Source organism: Falco rusticolus, chromosome 9, assembly GCF_015220075.1.
Source record: "Falco rusticolus isolate bFalRus1 chromosome 9, bFalRus1.pri, whole genome shotgun sequence".
Lineage (NCBI taxonomy): Eukaryota > Metazoa > Chordata > Aves > Falconiformes > Falconidae > Falco > Falco rusticolus.
The window spans coordinates 18,301,330-18,323,099 of NC_051195.1; the positions used below are offsets into that span (position 1 = coordinate 18,301,330).

General features: G+C 37.1%; 1 protein-coding gene across 1 annotated transcript in view; it reads right to left on the reverse strand.

The window, feature by feature from the left end:
• The window catches only part of CTNNA3 (catenin alpha 3), a 507,496-nt gene that overhangs the window by 480,006 nt on the left and 5,720 nt on the right, over positions 1–21,770 (reverse strand). Inside the window, exons 2-4 of the mRNA XM_037399918.1 lie at positions 17,888–17,994; positions 11,265–11,457; positions 215–381 (exon numbers count right to left, since the gene is read on the reverse strand). Coding sequence (XP_037255815.1) covers positions 215–381; positions 11,265–11,457; positions 17,888–17,989 — 462 coding nt within the window. The 5' untranslated portion in view covers positions 17,990–17,994. The remainder of the gene's footprint in view (positions 1–214; positions 382–11,264; positions 11,458–17,887; positions 17,995–21,770) is intronic.

The following is a 21,770-nucleotide window of genomic DNA, read 5'->3' on the forward strand; positions in this document are numbered from 1 at the left end:
CTCCAGAACAAACATGTTGAGCTAAAAGTAGAAGACTATTTTTTGGTACATTCTACAAATCTCACCTAGAATCTACCGTTTTACCAATTGCCAAGGTGTTATGTGCATGAGATCTGCAATTCCCAAATAAAAGATGAATTTTCAATGCAGAAAGAATCACCAGCAGACACTTCCCTGGCTAAAGGGAGTCTGAGTTAAGTCAAATTCTACTCACCACAGTTAAATGTTCCAGTAAGTATGCCACATCAACCATGTCTGCCAGAATTAGAAGCCTTGTGACAGCTGTAAGCAGAGATCGTGCTGCTTGGACAACAGCCTGCCTCTTAGGCAGATAGCAGGGATCACTGGTAAATGCCTCTGCTGATACCTTTAAGGCTTGACCTGCAAAATGAAGACATAAATTCCCTTAGGCTATATTGCAACAACCAGGGGAAAAAAAGCAGTTTAGACTCCATCAGTTATTTGGCAACTCATAAGTACTGCCAATAAATTTGCCATCTCTTTGTTGCCCTAATGCCTTGAAATGAAGGTCAGTTATTACAGATCATGCAGAATGTTCCACATTTTGAATTATGTTCCCTTTCTGTTCTTCTGAATCATTTAATTCTGAAATAATTCCCTTGGCAATCACACTGTTACTCTTAATCGTACACAACAAGGCCAGGGATGCTATGTTAAACTTTTCTAGTCACTGCTTTTTATATTACTATGTACTTTGCTGTCCTTGCTACTAAATAATTCCTGGTCACAGAAGGATATCAAATCTCGTTCTTCTCATTATAAATATAAGTTAATGGAATGAAAATCTCATACACTTGAACATCTGACTGACATAAAATATGTGAAATCTATGCAATGGAGCTTTTAACCGTGCCAGTTGATAACAATATACTGCTCTCCAGCATGAAGTTTTGCAAATGAAATTTAACAGTAAAAACAATGACAAACACCCAAGTTTACTTTCAGCGGTCTGCCACCTAGACTGAGAAATAAAATGCCATTACACTCATTTCTAAAAGCATTTCAAAAGTCTACTATCAACTGAGGTGCTTTGCTAGTGATGGCAAAACCCCGACAGAACTTTACACAGAGCAGCACTGGAAAACTCATCACACAAACACAAACTGCTAAAATAAATGTTTGACCCATTAAACGCTCTATATCAGCTTGGAAACCAAAGAGGGAGAAAAAGTCACAAAAATGAATAGTTTTCGCTGTGCTAAAATTAGGAAACATCATTAGTAAACGTAGCTATTAAAAGACTACATAGACACAAAACCAGCCCTTTGTTGACAACTGCCTTAAGTGTATCCTGGATTTTGGATGCAACAGTCAAGGTAAATACAGCATTTAAGAATGTTAAAGAGTTAAATCCTTTTTTATTATTATGTAATATTCTTTCTACCTATATCTAAATTACCTAAGTCTTGGTATAAGAATGAGGTACGCTTCTCCAAGCAGTCATTTGTGTAACAGGGGGGTTCTACATAGAAAGATTGAGTACAGGAACATGTAATTTTTGTTTCCTTTCATTCTACAAATTCTGACCAGAAGTAAGGAGAGAATATTGCCTGCTGAAATAAAATTCACAGTACCCTTAGCATTGTATAGCTTCACTCAAAGGCAAGAAGTCTGGACAGGGCTCATGCAGGAATGCTATTGGCATGTCTACTTCAGAGTTCTGGTGGTAAAGACAAAACTAAAGTCACACAAACAGTTTTGCTACCTGAACCACGTATGCATTTTTATAAGCTTTGGAGTCCTCAAATCAAAAACTAGGCAACAAGGTTCATACAAAATACATAGAATCATTAATTAATGCATATTCATAGAAATATATACAAACATAGGAATTTCCTGCAATTACATACATACAGACTTTTATGTGCTCTCTCAGTCAGAATTGCATGAGGACTATTTAAGTGCAGCAGTTTGCCAGACTGGTTCTATATGTGATTTCATTTCTCAAGATTCAGAGAAAAAAACAAGTTTTACTGCTCTTACTAGAAACTGCATTTGAGAAAAATATTGAGCAAAAGCTACAGAAATAAACCTACCAATTACTACAGAGTCTCCATACCAGCACCTGAGATAGTACTGGCCTGATTCTCAGAACACTCACTGAATACTTTCAACATGCTGAAACTCATCAGGAACACTGATCTTTAACAGTTCTTTCTGATTTTCTCTTGGATTTGTTAGTCTTTGTGCAAATAATGTATCTTAAGCTTAGCAAACTCCATAAGCAAATAAAAATCACACTAATTTGAGATCTCGTTCTAGCACCTGCTACATCACAAAACAGTGAAAGTAAAATATACCAATTTCTTGTGCTCAGGACAGCAAATTAGAACTTTTATAATGCACTATAGCTGAGCACAACACAACAAATAAAACTACAGGAAATAAAACCCAAATATTAAATAGAATGACCCATTTTTAAGGGTTTTTATTTCCCCATCTGCAATGGGGAGAAACAGCTCTCCAAATGAGTACCATTTTCAGTACTAGAAGTTTCAAAGCAATTATTTGAACCCAGTAATTCTGGGTGGGGGAAGTAAACTGAGAGAGTAAATTCTGCTTACATGCATGTATATCTTGAAGGTGACTACTACAAATGTTAATACATTAATAGCAACTTGAGAAGTTTTAGTAGGAATTCTAACTTTGGAAATTGATTGTGCCTTAATAAGGACGTGGGAAATAGAGTGCACACACACCATCATAAAACTAAAATCCTTGACCATTCATTTCTCTTATGAATTCAAACAGAAAGAAAACTTTCCCAATATCTGAGAGAAAGCAATGTCAATGAACAACAGAAACTATCTCCGTTTTACTTTCATAGTATTTAACTACCATATGTTTGCCCTGCCAGTTATTGGTTTGGAATATCTTAAATATGACATGTTATCTTTCAGGCTGTAAAAGTAAAAGTTAACAACATGTTTTTTATGTATTTGGAGCATATACACTGTAATATTAATTCAGACCATTATAACTGTCAGATTCTTAAATACATTTGCACAAAAGCATGAAGCTGACACATGCAATGTCTTAATAAGACAAGAAAGCATGAAACAACAGAATTTTTTTCTGCAGTTATGATGCGTAAGTGTAGAGCTGTCCACCTTGGACCCTCAGGATTCACTTTAACAAATACTGACTAAAGTACCAGGGAGACACTGTTTCCCACAACAATAAAAACAACATCATCACTGCTTGACTGGTCACCTGCTAATTTTTGAACTTTCTGACCATCTTCAATAAAATCTTTACACAGAGAAAGATATTCAAAGGTAACTACTTATCCACGAAAATGGGAAATCAGGAAGGAGACCAAGTTAAAGCCCTCACTGATAGCAAGCTGGGGCTGGCAGTAAAAGCTCACCTACTACTAAGCTTCAAAGAATCTACAGAAGTGTTGAGATGCAAATTTGAAGGAAGACAGGCTCTCCTTGTGCCATTATTTATGGACTGACTCTCTTTCTCTTTTTTTTTTTTCCCCCAGACACAAAGAACATCTGAAGTGTTTATAGAAAATGAAGAAAACAGCATACAGTATTCTATTACCTGTTATTTATCAGCATTTACTCACAAGATAAGCAAACAGACCAGATTCACCATTATTTTTTCAGTGTCTTGTGCCATCTCAGCAAAGGTAAAGCAGCTGTTAACTTACATTAACTTAACACTTTAATCCAGATTTGCAAATAGATTTGTAGCCCAAGATAAACGTGGTTTGTTAACCTCACATACTTCCCGCGATAAAAGGACAAGTAGCAAATCAACTTGATGATCTTTGGGGAATTTAAAACTTCTCAGGCACAGAATCTGCTGCAGTTCAGAAGAACTTCTGTTGAAAACTAGTTAAGTCTGGAGAAACCGAGAAAAAAAAGTTATGAAGAGAAGGCAATAAGAAAATAATAGAACTAGTTACTTTGAAAGGAAAAATTGGAGTGCAGGGGGAGGGGGAGAAAAGTGAGAGAACCAACCATCCAGAGGAAGATTATATGAAATCCTCAGTCCTGTAGTTCAGCTCTCTGTGATCCAGGGACTTGTTTGGTGTACCACAACTATGTGACCTTAGCTGAGAAAATTTTTAGTAAAGTGCAAGGAAGTACACTAGCTAACATCACACAAGGTAAGTAAAAACACAGACAGAGGTGGAGTTGTAGAGATAGTAGTAATTAGCAGTCAAAGAATCCAAAAGGAAAAAAATACTGACATGACATGTTATGAACCTTAGGCAAAAAGACCCGGGAACTTGCAAGGTAACAACTCTGCAAAACTGAGCCACAGTTCCAAATGAACAACAGAGGCCAACATTTTCCCACATGACTGACAACTGTCTGGTCGGCATTACCAGCAGTAAATACATTCTTTGCTCAGTCACTCATTAGTCTGAGCTATCTACCGTATGCGTTAGCCAATAACCAAATACTTTGTATTTTTTAAGTTCTGTAGATCTTGCTAGTAGAGTCTCTTTGTGCACAGTAAAAGTGGCCCGAACAAAACTGACTCGGAAAGCAGAGCTACAGATTGAAAGGAACAGGTTGGTTAGGAAGGAAAGTACTCAGTTATGAGAAGCCCAGACACGAGTGAATGGTGAGCCTGCAGAGTTAGTAACTGAATGAGTCAGGAGAGAAGTGAGGTACAGCTTAGCTGAGGATAGGAGACAGTGCTGTTACCAGGAATATATAATAAAAGCTGGGACGGAAAAAATAATCTTCTGACAGCACAACAGCTCCTCAGAAACCTCTAATGTTTCCTCCTACCCATAAACACAAGGCTGAACTGCATGTTCACAGGCCCCACGTGATTATTTGCTGAGGTCTCTGCTATTGTGCTTTCCAGAAAATAGCCCTGTAGATTTGTGTGTCTTTCAAGCACCTAAGACACTTCAAAACCTCAAATAGTCCTAAAATCTGAAAATAATACCATTTCAACACTGGTATCTTCTGGGTACTTGAGCCACAAATACAATTAAGGGACTAAAGCATCTCTCATGCAAGGAAAGGCTGAGAGAGCTGGCACTGTTCAGGCTAGAGAAGAGAAACCTCAGAAGGATTTTATCAGTATATATAAATAACTGAAGGGGGGATGCAAAGAAGATGGAACCAGAGTGTTCTCAGTAATGCCCGGAGACAGGGCAAGAGGCAATGGGCACAAACTGACTACAGGAGGTTACATCTAAACATCAGAAAACATTTTCTCACTGTAAGAGTGACTTAGCAGTGGCACGGGCTGACCAGCAAGGTTGTGGAGTCTCCAGCCTTGGAGGTATTCAAAAGCTGACTGGACATGGTCCTGGGCAGACTGCTGGCCCTGCCTGAGCTGGGGGGATTGGACCAGATGACCTTCAGAGGTCCCTTCCAACCTCAACCATACCATGATTCTGTGATCAAGCATGTGAGCAGAGACAAGCCAGAAGGGTCTGAATATGACCAACCCCTTAGAAGTGAGTTGGACATAAGCTGGGATGGCCAGATGAACAGCTATAAAATCATGACCCTAAAACAGAGCTATGAGATACAGCCTAGGCAGATAGGAGCTACAAGCACAACAGGAGAAAATGACAGCTCCAACAACATGATGTTGGAACTTTCTTAAAATGCAGTAGATGGCATGACAGTTTGATGCAATTTCATCCATTTTATTGTAATTCCTATCAAGTGGATGTTCTTCCATTATTACATTTGTCATGAACAATGAAACATGAAAGAATGTGCCCTTTTAGTGGCACAAATAGGGAAGAAGAAAGGTGGCAGTATTCATAGTATTTCAATTATTTTAGACAGTCAAATAAGAAGCAGTTCAAAGAACCAAAGTCAGGACATATCATAACTACGTAACGATTGGAAGGCAGATATTTCCAAGACTTTATTCAGCACACACAAATAGATGACTCCCAAAGTAAATGGTATTACTACCATTAGCTGATCAGTTACTGATGGCTGCTCCTTCTGTCAAATGACTGATTCTTATGCACGTGCTTACAAAAAAATCTATGCTCAGGCATAGGGTAAGGTCAAAACACAGTTCAGCCACAAGTAATTTTAAAAAAAAATGTAGAGGATCCATGCACTTTATCCAGCACCAAAAATATCCAAAAACCTACATGAAAATTCCTTTAAAAACAAGTCAATTGTAAGCCTTTTGGTGAATTTGCTGTTGGCAAATAGCTGACAAAAGGTACACACTTCTGCTGGGCTGCTTGCAGATGGTAGGCATTCTGCCTATACAGACACACTTGCAGTAATACTGCTAACTGCAGTCTGTGAGCACCCCTCAGAGACAGTGCTCAACATCACACTCTGTGTGTTCTTTATTTTTAGGCAAGACTCAGAATTACAATTTCTTCTTTTATTTCTTTGAATAGATTTTCTTTCTCCTACTAAATCCTATCTGACCATCACATTCCTCTCCCTCCTGTTTGTTTTTACATCTGGCTTTCTCCTCTTGTTTTTTATTTTTAACTGCAGCAGTGTGAAATCCACACAGAATGCAGTGCATTTTATGCCGTTCTTGTGTCCTCCCACAAGGAGGTATTGTTACCAAGCAAGTCCTGTCACCCACTCCTGTGATCTGCACCCTTAGAGGCTGGTGGATTTACAGTTCCAGAGAAACACAAGTGTTAAAGGGAGCCCATTGACTAAGGGAGGGAGGGACATAACAGAGTCAGTTAAAAGACAGGATTTCAAACATCCTAGTCTCAAACCTGAGAGAGCAAAAAACAAACCAACCAAACACAGTTTATACAAATAACAGAAAACTTCTAAACTCTGATTTACACCGGCATTTGCAGTCTCACATCCTTGCAGGCATGAACATACACATAAGCAGAATCAGTACTAGAGAAGGTTGGGAGTCAATGTCACGTTATAGCACAGAACAACCTACCCTTTCTGAAAACAAGAGATTTAAACAATACTAGTATAATCACCTGTTCTGCTCCTACAAATACCATCTCCATCTGCTACAGCAAATAAAGGATTGTGCTTCAGCCGGCCAGCTGGAAGTGACAAGATCAGTGTCAGGGCAAAGCAGATTGATACCTCCTGCATGTTCCTAAGTTAACACCATGATAACTCAGATTGTCACAATAGCTTTCTGTAGATGTTACAGGACATTTTTCTCCTGCCACACAGTCTCTTACCCCACTCACATACCTCTGTATTCTGTTGCACTACAATTATTTCACTGCTGCAGACCAGGAAGTTCCATTTCCACATCTCATACAGTTCTTCCTAACGTGTAATCAGAGCCATCACACACCCCCTTCATGCCCTAAAGCCATCTCTTCATTCCCCCTTTCCCACTCAGGGACATCTGATCCAGTGATGGTGGTATCAGAAGCTTTTTACAAGGGATCTGTTCTTGGTTTGATGGAAAGGGTGTACAGCACAGATTATTTTAAGCCACTTGAACATCTGAATTCTGTCTCCTAGAACGAAAGTCCATTACATGCAGATCATACACATGTACCTCTTAATGTAGGATGAGAAAGCTAAGCCTATTTTTAAGATTTTTTGTGGGGACAAATAAGAATATAGTATATAACGTAAGAGATCACTATCCCCTTCCTTTAGTAAATACCCTTACAGTACATTCCCCATACCTTGCCAGTGAATGGTAGTTTCTTCCACGCCATCAAAGTCTTGCCTCCCTTGTTAAATGTCAAAACGAATTAAATATGGACATTTGAAATACCAAATTATTTGTTCTAATTTCCTTTTAAAGAGTAACTGAAGGCTCAAAATGTAACTCCAGCAAGTAACTTGCTTTCAATTCACTGTTACGTGTGATGAAAGGCTTATCTAGGAACACACTTGAGCAGGATAACAGCTAAATGCACAAAACCTTGACACTGCAATAGATAGAAACAACATTGACAACTGTTCTGTTTCTGACTATATATAGTCAGTAAGCAATGGCAATAAATACCAAATATTTTAGCTATGCCTGTACAACTGTTTGAAAACTATAAGCAATCACACCTTGATGTAAAAGCAAAAAATCTCTATCCTATATATATAGGATAATATATATACACACAATATGTATAGTATAATGCTAGAGTTCAATGCAAATTCCTAAAAGAATATTTCCCCACATTAAGACAAAACAGTGATTTAGTTTAAATCGATTAAATATCAGAATCAGGACATTAATTATAGTCTGATGTTTAGTGTCACATTATTCCTCAGAAGGCAATTTTTTTAAATGCTTCATCAAACCAGATCAACAGGGAAACATGACAGTTCTTCAGTTACTAGGCTAGTGGATTTTTGGGTGATGCACATAGTCCACCACCCACAGGCCTGCCTGGTGACTTAGTAGAGCTCCAGAAGAAGGTGAATCAAGATATAGATAAGAGGTAGACCTTAAAAAGTACTTTCTGAAGAGGAAACTCAATGCAAAATGCAGAGGACCTCTGTATTAAGATGATCAGCTGCAAGACCATAAATCTCTAGTAAAACTTCGCAGATGCCAAAGGAAGCATAATTTAGATTTATCCAGGGAATGTGCCTGCATTCATTACAACAACACTTTCTTTCAGATATCACTAACAGAACTTGACTGAACTTGAGAGACCAAAATCTCATCTACTGACAGTGTTTGTCAAGACTGAACTGTAGACTGCAAAGCCATACCATGTCCCCATTTCTGAAGACATTAGATGAGTCTCTAATGCATCAGATGAATTAAGATAAACAGAAGATTTGTTGTGTTTATCTCCACTGCTCACTTTTATCCTACTAATATGCCCCTTTATTCCCCAAAACATTATGATTAACAGGATTATCACCGGCAGCTTGAAAAAAGTCTATCACTCCTCTAAAAGGAACCCCTATTAATGACCTCCAGAAGTAAACAAAGCAGCATTTTCACACTGGCAATTGACATTCAAAAGAAATAAGCATTTAATTCTTATGTAACAGCCTTCAACTCAACAAGCTCAGTGAGTGACACAAGCTAAAAGGCAAGAAGTGAGACTATTTATTGTTTCCAGACATTGGTGTGCAACTTCAGGACTGGTAGCTTGGTTCTCATCTGAGTGAAATTATCCAAAGGGTTGTTTCAAAATTCTACTACACAGTAAATACAAGTTGTAACCACATGCAAAAAGTAATAATTTATTTAAGAGCATATTAATAAAAATACCTGCCAGTCACCACAGGAAAATATGCCCACAGAAAATTAAATACTATATGCTATGACACACATGGCAGGTGACTGCATGCAAGCAGTTTATGACTCACATCCTTCCAAAGAGTTTGAAGTAAATAACATGAGACATTTAACAGCAGCAGAATGTAACTTCAATGAGGCAATAAATTTATATATGATATGGCATACCACAAATTAAAAATATAAAACAGCTTCAAAGGACTAATAAGATCTGCAAAATTAATAAACTGCTGCTTGTTTTACAATTGTTCACCAACTTCTTAAAATTAACTTGTGCAGTTTGGTAAATTCCTGGAGGAAGATCAGCTGTGAACACTCAATTTGTCATTGCATAATGATAGGTGATAACATGAACTTAACATTCTTTTAAAATGCATGAGGTGTATATAATCTACTTTATGTATTATTTATTTTTGTAGTTATCTGTGGTCTTGGCTGAGAATCAATAAATAAATAGAAAATGTGAAATATTTTTATATTATCTATGTATAAAAATCAATATAAAACTATATATGTTATTCTTGTCTTGTGTTATCGGCCTGGAATAGATGGGCTAACATTTTAAGAGTACTCAAAAATTAGTGATTTTTTTTAAAAGCCTCAGCTGATCAGTGTGACAGATAACAATGATATTTGCTGCTCATAATGCTTTTAATCGCAAAGGACCCTGAGGTATCTCAGACACTGTATGCATATATCAAATTCTAAAACGCTGCCATCTCTGGATTCAGAGGAAGAAAATAGCTAGTAATCACTATGATGACCAACAGTGGAGACTCAGAAACCACCCCAGCTGCACATGGAGGAAGACAAAATAGAAAAAAAACCACCAAGCAAAATAAAATTCTGATGTAAAGACCTGATTTAAATGGCTAACATGCAGTCCTTCAGGCACAAGTTGCTACATAGTGTAAGAATATACACCATACTGCTCAACAGGGAAAAGGCAACTGAAGCCCACTTTGCCCCCTGATAAAACCAAGCCTGGTTGCTAGGTCATTCAATACCATGGCCTCCCAATAACTTTATGGTACAGACCATTGTTCTTTGCTTGTCTGCTCCCACTTGTTTGGGAAGGCTTTCATCAGCCTCTCTTAATCTGATTCCAGGCAACACTTGGGAACCATTTGTTTACAAAACTCAGAGAGCACTGATGAAAGAACATAATTTGCATATGACAGGCACTAAAAGCATTACTCTTTGGTCCCCTTTCTCCTCTGAAACCTTCTCCTGAATCAATTTTAAAGTTGATTTCTGCAGGAACACATTTTAGGTGTCTGTTATCTGGCTTATTACTATTTGAGCCTTGCCTTCATACTCACCCACTAGGCCCTGATTATGCATGTGGAGAGTAAAAAATCAATAAAGCAACAAAGATCCTGAAAGAATGTAGCTAATACAGCATTCTCAGCAGGTGATAAAACCTAGTCCTGTTTGGGAGTCTGGTTGGAAATGGGGAGACAGGTCATAAGGAAATGGAACATGGCAAATTTCAGCAAAGATGAGCTGCTCTGTCATGAAGGGATGAATCTTACAGTAGGTTAAAGAACTCATCTTCCTCCTATTGAAGTCTCAAAACGTACCTCCAGATTGGACTATTACACCTTCCCAAATTAAGTTCTTTACTACTGCGCGAGAGGGAGAAGACTTCTGTTTTTAAATTTTTAATTAAAAGGCCTTATTCCCAGATTCAGGTAAACAATTATTTTCAAGAACATTAAAGCACGCATTAACTTATACTTGTGCTTAACAGCCACTAAAGTTAACAAGGGGGCATCCTGTCTTCACTGGGGAGAAATAAAAAAAAAAAAAACCCCACACAAAAAAACGCCAACCAGGCAAAAAAACCTCCACACAACACTTCCAGTGCTGTAAATGTTTTTCCACAATGGGACCCAGCTTGCATCTTGCACACTTTACCTTCTCACAAGTGTTATCTGAGAACATACAACTAGACAACTCAAAGTTCAGACATTTGCACATCATGGACATCCTAGCTTCATTTTTATACCAGTGTCACACATTAAACTCATTCCTTCTGGTGTCTAAGTTATTTGTCATGTACTTACTCTCTTTGTGGACATCAGCAAGTGCTGCATGAAGTTCCTCTTTAAACACAATTGCTTCCTTGGCAATTTTTTCCCCCTTGTCCAACAGATTCCAAGTGGCTTCTTCCACAGATGCTAGCAAGACACGAGCTCTTTTAGAACGGCCCTTTTTCTTACTAGAAGGATTCTGTGGACAGTTCACTAGTGTTGTAACCTACATTTAAAAGAAACATAAAAGATGATAGTGGTGTAAGTACTATAATAAGTGAATTTATATTGTTCTCAAGTTTTAAAAAAAAATCAGATTAATATAGTTGAGAATAAGCAATGAGATTCCCCCTGTTTTAGAGAGGGGCAGGCAGGCTCAGCACACATACTGAGAATGGAAAAGCCACGGAATGAAAACTTACAGATAATTTTTACTTAATATGCCTCATCTTTGTATTCTTTCTGTACAACCAAAGCAAAGTCAATAGAAATCTCACTGTCATATTAACCCTGATGCAAACTCCCAACAATGCTTATTTTAAAATTTACACACACAAAAAAAACCCCCACAACTATCTAAGGAGTTTATATATATACTTCCAAGGCAGGAAGTATAATCAGTGCTGAATCTTCCCATACTTCCAGTTTCAATCTCCCAAGTTATCTCAGAAGCAAATACCCAAAATGAGTACTGACAGACACATTTCAAAATGCTTTCTCTTCTTCCAAAGGACGATCACAGCGGTCAGAACTCAGCACCTCAGAATTCTCTGGGTGGCTCTCAACACTAAAATTGAATAGTTTTACACAGAATGTAGGTTTACCACAGCTTTGTCCAAGTTATATTTTTTGAAAAAGCACTTCAACATCCATAAAGAACTTATTTTTATACAGCATTCCACTCCACATTCCTCATCATATGAGCACAGCCTCCACACTCCAACAGAATTTTTCCAACAGACTGTTCTATAAGTCATTGCTTGAGCTCTCACACTAAGACAAGACTCCTAAAACGCGTTATATAGCTATTTTAAAACATATTTTATTTTCATTAAGTTCACTGATGTTTTTTAATCCTCCTTCTATTTTGTTGTCTGTGCCAGAACATGGATAGTATAATATTAAGTACAGATCTAGTCTTGGAGCTCAGTGAACACATATGTATATAATTGCTTCATTTTATTAAATGTCATTCCAATTGTTAACAGAATTGTATAAGCAAAGCAAAAGCTGTATATGAATTTCTCGGTCCTGCAGGCAAGCTTACCTAAAGGCTGCAGTACAGCTTCTGGTTTGAGCTCATCTATGGAAAAAGGGCTCCATTCACAGGTATGTAACAAGAAGTGTGCTAGCTGTGCCCCAGCTCACCTTTAGAGCTTGCTCAGGAATTCACACACTTTAGTGTTTTTTATGAGTCAGTACTTTTAAAAGTAACTGACAAACATCCTCTGGGAAGCATTTCTATAAACACATCTTTGAAAGACAAAAGCCCTGACCCCTACATCATTCATGTGGAATTTCGGGGAAAAAAGGACCAGCCACTTGACATCGGCTGCTCTGGCATGTCACAAGGGAGGCAGCAACATAAATAACTCCGGCTCAGATTGTTAAAGAGGGCTTGTGTATTTTTCTGACTGTGGCTCAAAGAAAGTAAATGAAGTTATTTATTGCACATAAATCAGCCAGCTGCTAGAGAATGCAATGGGAGTAAGAATCTTAATATCTTTTATTTTTACAAACCCTCTACCATTAGTTCTAGAGTATTTAATACAGTTTCAATGATCATATTTTTAAGAGTGAGTTGAAGAGATTATAGGCTGATACTTCCAACAAGTAGTCATAAAACACTGTAGAAAATTAGAAGCTGCCTCAAAAATCTATAAGTAAAAGACATTTTTAAGTGTCTTAACTATTTAATCACCATTCCCAGAAAATAATCTATTCCATTTCTCAGATTTTTACTGTAGTCTCCTTTTTATGTAATATACTATTCTATGTACTGTTTATTCATATGTTTTGGAGGAAAAGGAAACAAAGCAAATGGTGAAATATGAAAAATAATCATTCCTGCAGGTGAAAATTATTGACTATAAGACCTCTACCTTCAGCATCACTGTCAGGAAATACCAGAGGCAGCTTCTGAACTCAAATTCAAGTCAAAGTTTGATAAGTAGTTCTTGGCTCATGGATATTAAGGAATACAGAAAAACTACTCTGAATCATCTAATACAGAATCCCAATGATGAATGCAAAAACTTTATGCAGATCCTAACAGAAAGAATTCAACTACACAGCAGCTAATACAGTGCGCCCCTTTGATCCACTGTCAACACAGCCTGTACTGTAGTGGCAGAATACCCAGACAAAATGGTATTAAAAGAAAAAAGAAAAACTTGTATTTCAGTTAATTAATCCTGCTGATGCCTGACTGTATTTCCCAGTTATTAAGACTTTCTTATTGCCATATACACCAGGTCTCCCAGCATTCAAAGGAAATCAGTCAAGAAGTTATTTTGTATCTCTGGTAGGAGCAACAGAGTTGCGCTAGTGGTATGAGGTCTTTTTTAAGTGAGATTTTTCAAGCCCATATGCTGTTACAGTTGCAAATCTGAATCACATTGTTGTTGCCTGTTACTGCCATTATTTATTAGGCTGAAGGGGTAGTATTTTTTTGCCATGGTTATTCCAAATACTGAATTCCTAACGAACTGTGCAGCAGTTCTTCCAATGCTGTGTATTCAATTCCTGCCAGCCCTTACAATCTTTTAATATTGATTGCAGTAGTTAAGGAAACAATGTCTTGGTACCTTGAATATCAAAAGATTTGGCTCACCTTTGATATTAACATAAAAGTATTTTAGACCATGAACCATAAAAGTCTTTTTTGTTTAAAATTTAGTTCAGTGTAACTGCAAACCCTAGACAGTTGAAAAAACAAGATATTTACTCAGTGATCTAATGACAACAGCAGAACAGCCTACTCACTGTTTCAAATCTGAAGTATTGCATATACAAATAAATACAAGTGAATCACTTTCAGTGGGCATAAAGTAAACTTACCATACATAGAACTGAAACCAACAGCATGTGTTTTCTGTGCAAGAAAACTTCTGTTGGTATGGATGACAGGTGAGTATAAATAACTTTCAATTTGCCTATTTTTCCATCAATGATGCAAGGGACTCTAGAACACATGGATGTTTCTACATACTCTGTAAAACTTACATAATTCTTGCACCCATAAACTTTCCTTAGTATGTATGCCTGTATAAAATATAAAGAGATGGAAGCAAGAGGTTTTGCAGGGAAAGCTCTTACAAACATTTGTTTGTGTATACATACACACACATAATATATATATTAATTGTGTGTGTATATACATCTCTATAGAAGAGAGAGCTCTAGATACAATATCCAAATGTGGCAAATTTACAACTTATAAGACTTGCAACGACTGCAAAGACACTTATTAAGTATTTCCTGCACAAATTCATGAAGCTATATGAATCTCATCAAGTCATATCTTTCAAAAATTTACTTGCACATAAATTCAAAAGGAAAAAAGCCTTATAATAGCTTGCTACAGAAGCAATTTTATACCTAGCCATAACTGTAATCATTACGTAGTATAGCAAAGAGATTAAACAGGCTTCAATCTCTGAGGATGAGACAAAACAAGAGGATATTTTGCATTACATTAATTGCTTTATTTTGTGAGTAAACCTAGCACAAGCAAGACACATATTAGACATCAGCTATGTGCATGAAAATGCTTCATGATCTACTGATTGGTGCATACTAATTGCTCCATGACAGAGTGCATCTCTAATAAAAGCCCAGAATTAAAGAAATATTCTTTGTCTGAGCATGTACCCAATTCACATCAAGACAGCTGTCAGCTGATGTCAATTTTTAATGTGCTAGATGCATTGATAAGGAATGTTACCTAAAAGCCTTCCTTCACTAATGTCCTCAAAGCCCATGGAATAAAATATAATAAAGGCCACAGAAGGACCCCATTCTGGTGAGGGAGTAAATGGACAGGATTAAAGAAACTTTTTTACAATACATAGGAAACAGTGCAGCTAGTAGTATATGCCCACGAGAGTACAGTTTACAAGGCTGGACACAGAATTGCACCAACACAGTGATGTCACTTCCAACACACAAGTTTCTATCTCTGCAGAGCCCTGCGCAGCACTATTTGAACTTACCACCCTGGGTCAGGCCACTGTTTGGGATGCAAAGAAGGAAATGCAGTGAGACTGCTGCCCCTGCAACCCCCCAGACATTGTAATCTAGGGCCGTTGTTTTATTCCAAGGATGGAGAAGTTGCCAAGTTAGAGGAGGGTTTATACAAAAAAGTGTGTCATACTGTTTTCACAACTTGGAAATGATCACCACTGCCGATTGCAAATTGCAGGGAAGAGAGAGAATCTAGCAAAGTCATTTGTAAAGTTACTTCCACATAGGCTAGTTTTGCCTTCATTTTTTTCCCATATTGATGTTGTTAATTTAATGATTGCTTCAACACTTAGCATAACTGGCTCGGACAGACTTCAGAGAGGCTCATACACTTCCACTGCCTCTTTCTTACCAGAGCATTACAAGACTATCAAATAAATTAATTAGACCATAATTCTCAAAATAAAAGTTAAACTATGTTCAGAGCAGCAGCTGCCAAGTGAATCAGGCCAGAGCACAACACTATTTGTTTTTACCTGTGACTAGTATGATTCTCTTTCTAATCATAGATCAGTTTTCATTTATTGCCTTTCCAGCATCTCAATCATCCTTCACTGAGTATTAGTTATAATCCCCACTTTTGCATTTTCAACATTTTTTCTCTATCTCCCACTCAAAATGAAAGCTTCCCTTCCACAGTTCTGTTACGAAACAAAGCAAGCATTAAGGTTGAGTGGGGGAAAAGACAGCTGAAATCATATTCTCTTTGAATCTAAGCATTTCCATTTTTAACAGACTCAATCTTTTTAAAGATGCTTGAGAAGAGCTTTTGAAAAAAACAAAACTAAAATGAGATCGTTTCTTTGGTTTTTTTCTGGAAATGTATTTCTTTGTTTTGTCAGGTTTCTTTGATCCCGCAGAACTGAGGCCAAAATTTACATTTCTTCACCTCCTCTAAAAATACCCAGTGTTGCAGCTGCCTGAGTCTGACCTACGGGCATACAAGGGAAGGTTTTGAAATGCAGTCTATCAAGACATCTATTCCTACTACTGTAAAACTAATTTTATAATCCATCCATATAAGATACTTCAGCTTGACAACTTCCCACAAACCACTGAACTGTTACCTGCAGTTTTATACACCATCAGTCAAACCTAGGCAAATATAAATAAATAAAAGCAGACAAAATGAGTGAGAGGCAGCTCAGTTAAGAACAGCTGGAAATGAAGTCATGATAAAAAGAAAAGATTACTTTCTGAAGAAAAGAATCTTCCAGAAGGGACGAATGAGTAAGGGAGGAAAAGACCACCAAATTAAAAATAAGAGAAGAAATTTCGAAGTTGGTAATGAAAAATTAATAAAAGAAACTAGATGAGTTGGGGAGAGTCAGAGGTTTCAAATGGGGAAAATACAATCTTTTTGTTTTTATATCTATGCTTTATATCTAACAAAAATATCTAATTTTTTTGTTAAAGATAAGCTTGTTGCAATGAATTACCTGATTTTTAAAAGCAAATTTTCCTAGAACTGTTATAAAACATGACCACCACCTCTTCCCTTTTCCTGGGGTTTTTGCTATGTGTCTGACTAGCTAAATGCAGGTACCCCAAAATCTTTGTTCTAAGTACCACAAAGAGAAAATTCAAAATATCTCAAATTTCAAAACAGAAGATGTCTTTTCTGGTTTTTACCCTGTAACTTATTGCTACAGAGGTCTTTTAACACCTTCTTAGTTACACGTTGTTTGCAAAATGAGGTCAGGTCTTAAAGTAGGTCCTTCCTGTTGTATTAAAAAAGACAATTCTAATCCATGCCAAATATAGAGATAATGAGAGAGTCTTTAACACACTAAGCATCGCATATTTAACCAGTGAATACCTGAAATAGAACTGGAATATGCAGTAAAATCACTCCTCCTAAAAAGAAAGTTTTATCAACAAGCCCAAACACAGTTTTGTAAATTCCCCAGTCTGAGTTTTCTTTAGTTGGAAGGAAAACTACTAAGGTAGTTTTCTACATCAACAATTGCACTGTTCTTAGGGCATCTCTTCTAAAATGCAACAGAATGCAATTATTCTCAAAACTCAGACAAAGAAACTCAACTACAGATTTCAAGTCTCTTCTTTCCCACTATGTCCACTACTTAAAACATGAAACTTTCCATGTGCTGGAAATCCATTTGCAGTGTATTCTACATTTCAACATGCACTAGATAATACTGTACAAGAGATCAGCTAGAACATGCAACATCTGTTACGATATTCTGTGTGGCATTTGCAAAAATGGAAGTGACTAAATGAATGACCAAATCTGGAAAAAGACAGATCCCTTTGGAGAGTTTCTGAGCCAGCGTAAACTACAAGTAGAGATATGATTATGCCTGTCATAATAGTGTCCTTAGCCAATGTTCTTCAGCCTTACGCCCTTCCCTCAATGGTTATCCAATTTATTTTCTGCAAGACTAAAATACCTGGATTATCAATGGTTCCAGTAATTTCTCCACTGTAAAAGTCTGGATCTGCAGATCCTGAGGATCAATTTTCAGTTTAATGCTCGGCACTTTTGTTGACATTTCACCTAGGTACAAAAGAAAATAAAATTCCAATAAGCAATTATTATCCACAATCACAAGTCTCATTGCCCTCTGTCAGAGCACAGAGCTGCCTACAGGAGTACAGACTTGGTACCATAACAGGCTCAGGATTACAAGAGATAAAATTATTTTTTATGATCCCTCATTTCTAAATTGTGAAAAAAAAATGCAGGTATTTCCATAAACTGTGAGATAATCGATTTAGAGTACATTTAATTCCCTGTCCTCCCTTCCAGATTTCTCAATTGACAGTATATTAAAAAATACACAAGGATAATTGCATTAGAAGACCTTTGAAAATAAGTTCTCTAGTAGTCAATAAAAAGGAGTTTTAAAGCAAAAATTATACATTACATTACTGAATCTATCACAAAACAAAAACATGAATGCTATGTGCACAATACCTGTATCTTATTCCATGTGCCAAATTACACTGGTCATAATAAACACTTTAAGAACAAAAAGCTCTTAAAAGTCGTAACAATTAATAGCAGGAGAAAGTGAAACATTTAGTTATTTTACACCCTCTAATAACAAATATTTTCTAAGTGTCAAGACAGGTTATGTCAAGAAAGCCTATTACTGAAGTCAGCAAGATGGAAGTAAAGCTAAGTGAAGTCTTTAAAGTGAATAAATCATTCATTAGGAGCTTGATCCAAAGTCCACCGATGTTAATTTAAGAGTTTTTACTGAGTTCACTGGGCCATGGTTCAGACCTTCAGCCACAGTGAAATGTGTGTGCGCCAGCAAAGAATTATAACTGTGCTTTAGTAGGAATGCAACTGATTATTGTCCCAAAATAAAAAACATTTTAAGTTTTCCAGTAACTTAACTTCCCATAAAACATAGCTCAGCAAAGCCTTTTTAGCCAATAAAGACCTCAAACACACAAATAATGGATATCTGTCCTTTTTAAGCAGGACTTATTACATCCATTACTGCTGTATAATAAAGTAATAACGTACTGCAGTTGTGCAGGCTGAAGAGATATATTGTCACCTTCCACTGAACCTAGCATTGATTTAATACACACAGTATGTTTAGGGTTTCTATAGCAAGTTGTGTAGAAACAGATTCAAATTGTTTGCCACAGAACAGTTATCCACATTTCACTTGCAAGCAAAGATAGTATGAATAATAATTAAAGAATTAAGGTTAAAGGTAATTTAGGGGTTTGCCATTCTTAGTAAAGATAATGCAAGTGCCAAGTTTATTCTTTTATTACAAGCTATACTAGTCACAGCCCTAAGTTCCCACAGATTCAGTTGCATACAGTCAGGTTATTGATTTTTCAGTTTTAATTCCAAATCAGAAGACAAAGGGAAGAAAACCTTGAGTTCAGACTGACTAGAACTACACTTTTCCTTCCATGGAAATTAGTTAAGAGAAAGAGAACTCTAGAAATGTCAATGTATTTGGCCATATATTACACATTTAACTTTTAGATACTTGTAACAATTCCCAAGGAAATAAAATCTGAGACTCCTCAAATCATCGGCATCAGTGGTTCTTTTTCTGTCCAATGAATGAGTAGGTAGGATACTCCCACAGTTTTGAAATACTCCAGTTTAACTTATCCCTCTGTTTGAAGGGGACCGAGCCCCCTCATCGTTCACTGCTTCAGAAACAAGTTGTGGCCCCTAGTACGGAAAAGGACTGTGGCCCTTCTGCTAGCTCTAATTGTCATGTATCCTCCCTCACGTGGTGAAGTTGCAGCTATGCAAGTGTACAGACCACACCTCTTATGCACAAAGCTTCACTGCAGCTGTTGCAAAGTGGTTTGAGATGGATGACTCTGTATCTTCTGCTGGTTCAGTTCTACTCAATGTAAAATACTTATTTACTCACTGAGCTCAGAACAAAACAGGCTGAAAACACAGCATAACTGTAGAGACTAGTCATTAAGACATGTTCCCAGAAGGCAAAATATTGTGTTTCCAAACTTTGCTTAACCAGTGTTTTCAGAATTTCAGACTAAGGAGAACCGCAAGAGACAGAAGGCATCGAAAGTCAACAAATTCAAAATATCTACAAGCACATTCAACATAATAAATGTCCTACTGAATCAGACCAACAGTCTATCTAGCCCAGTATGTTTGTTATGGCCAGGCTATCAATTCTTGCTAATACACTGTATATGCAACAAAGCAAGAAATAAGACAAGCTCTTTCCATCTGCTGTTCAGTGGAGGAATCAATAAGAGACACATTTACAATCACTCAGAGGGCTTCATACAATCTCAAAGGGCTGGCACCTATTAACTGTATCATTTTATTGAATAATGAATATTCAGAAAGGTTCTGTGTCTGCAAAGTAGATTAAAATTCAAACTTTCTTATAGCTACAGCTATATAGTTATTTCCAGTAACATCTGCTATACTATCAAGGGAGCTATCAGTAACCTGGAAGCCAGGTTCCCACTAATATTCAAACCTCCACACCATCTTTTGAATTAAAGATAGCAAATATTAACGGGAGACCCTTTTTAACCCATTAAAGTAAGCTTTCCTACAGTACTAATAACTTGTTCTTAAAGCCACAAATGTCTGTCATTCATATCCCTGCTCTTCTCAGTTAGCTTCAACTCCAAACTGCACTGCTATTTAATAGCTTCTTAAACCGCCTCTCCTATAACAAACCAGTAGCGTGTGCACCTTTGGTTGACTCTGCAGCACTGGCAAATAGTGCGTCATGTCTGTGCCTACCTGTCAGCACCTACCTGGTACAGCCTATCAATATACAGCAAAGAAGCACCTACACTGCTGAAAAGCTGTTTCTGCCGTGCTGTTCCTCCCTGAATCAAAAAGCCTTTTAATTCAACAAGATACCCTCCTCTGGCTTCACTAGAATTGCATCAAACCATATAATTTCACACTCTTGAAAAGACAGACTTTTTTTTACTGTCGGCAGTTCACTAGTTCTGAAAACCTTTGGCCAACCCTCCAATGAGTCTGCCTTTCATTCATATTAAAAAAAATATTGTTATGATATTGCTGGTTCACAGCCTGTACCTTTGACATTTTCACAAGCCTCCCAGTATATGGGTAATTCCTGAAATCCTTCACAATAGTTGCAAATAGATGGTATCAATTGTGCTGTGAAATTTTTTCTGGTTAAGTCATATATCAGTTGCAAGGGGACAGGTAAGACCTGGGTGGATATAGCACTTCATGCTTCTACTGAGATTTGAAGAAATGACTAGGTGATTTTCTGGTTATTTTTTCTGCAGATACACTCATGCTTTAACTTCACAGTGGCTTCCCCTCAATTCTTGATAGAAGGGTGTTAGCAACTGCTTTTCTCAAAATTCAGAAATAAAATCTTGGCTGCTTGCAGCAAGAGCTACTCTCCATTCTCGCAGCACAGCTTCCTATACTACAAGTCATCTACAATGATCAGACCTTTTCTAAAATTTGGCAGATAAAAATGTAGTTGTAATCACAGTCAATTCCTTTTACTAGAGATCAATGTGCTCCAGAATCATACCACTGAGCAGTCTCAAACTTGGGAATTGTTACAAATCAAATCCCATTTTTGCAGATCAGAAAAATGTGAATCCATGTGCTATCACTCTCCCTTTTCTGGGGTTTTGGGTTGTTTGGAGGTTTCTTTGTTTTTTGGGTTTTTAACCCTAGTGTATTGTCTAACGTAACCATTTTCATTCTTTGCTCGAGCCCTGGCTTAACTGGCTTTTGAACACAACAGTAGCTTTTTAGCTTTGGGTCAGGCCCATAACTTATCATTAACTGAGAGTCATTTG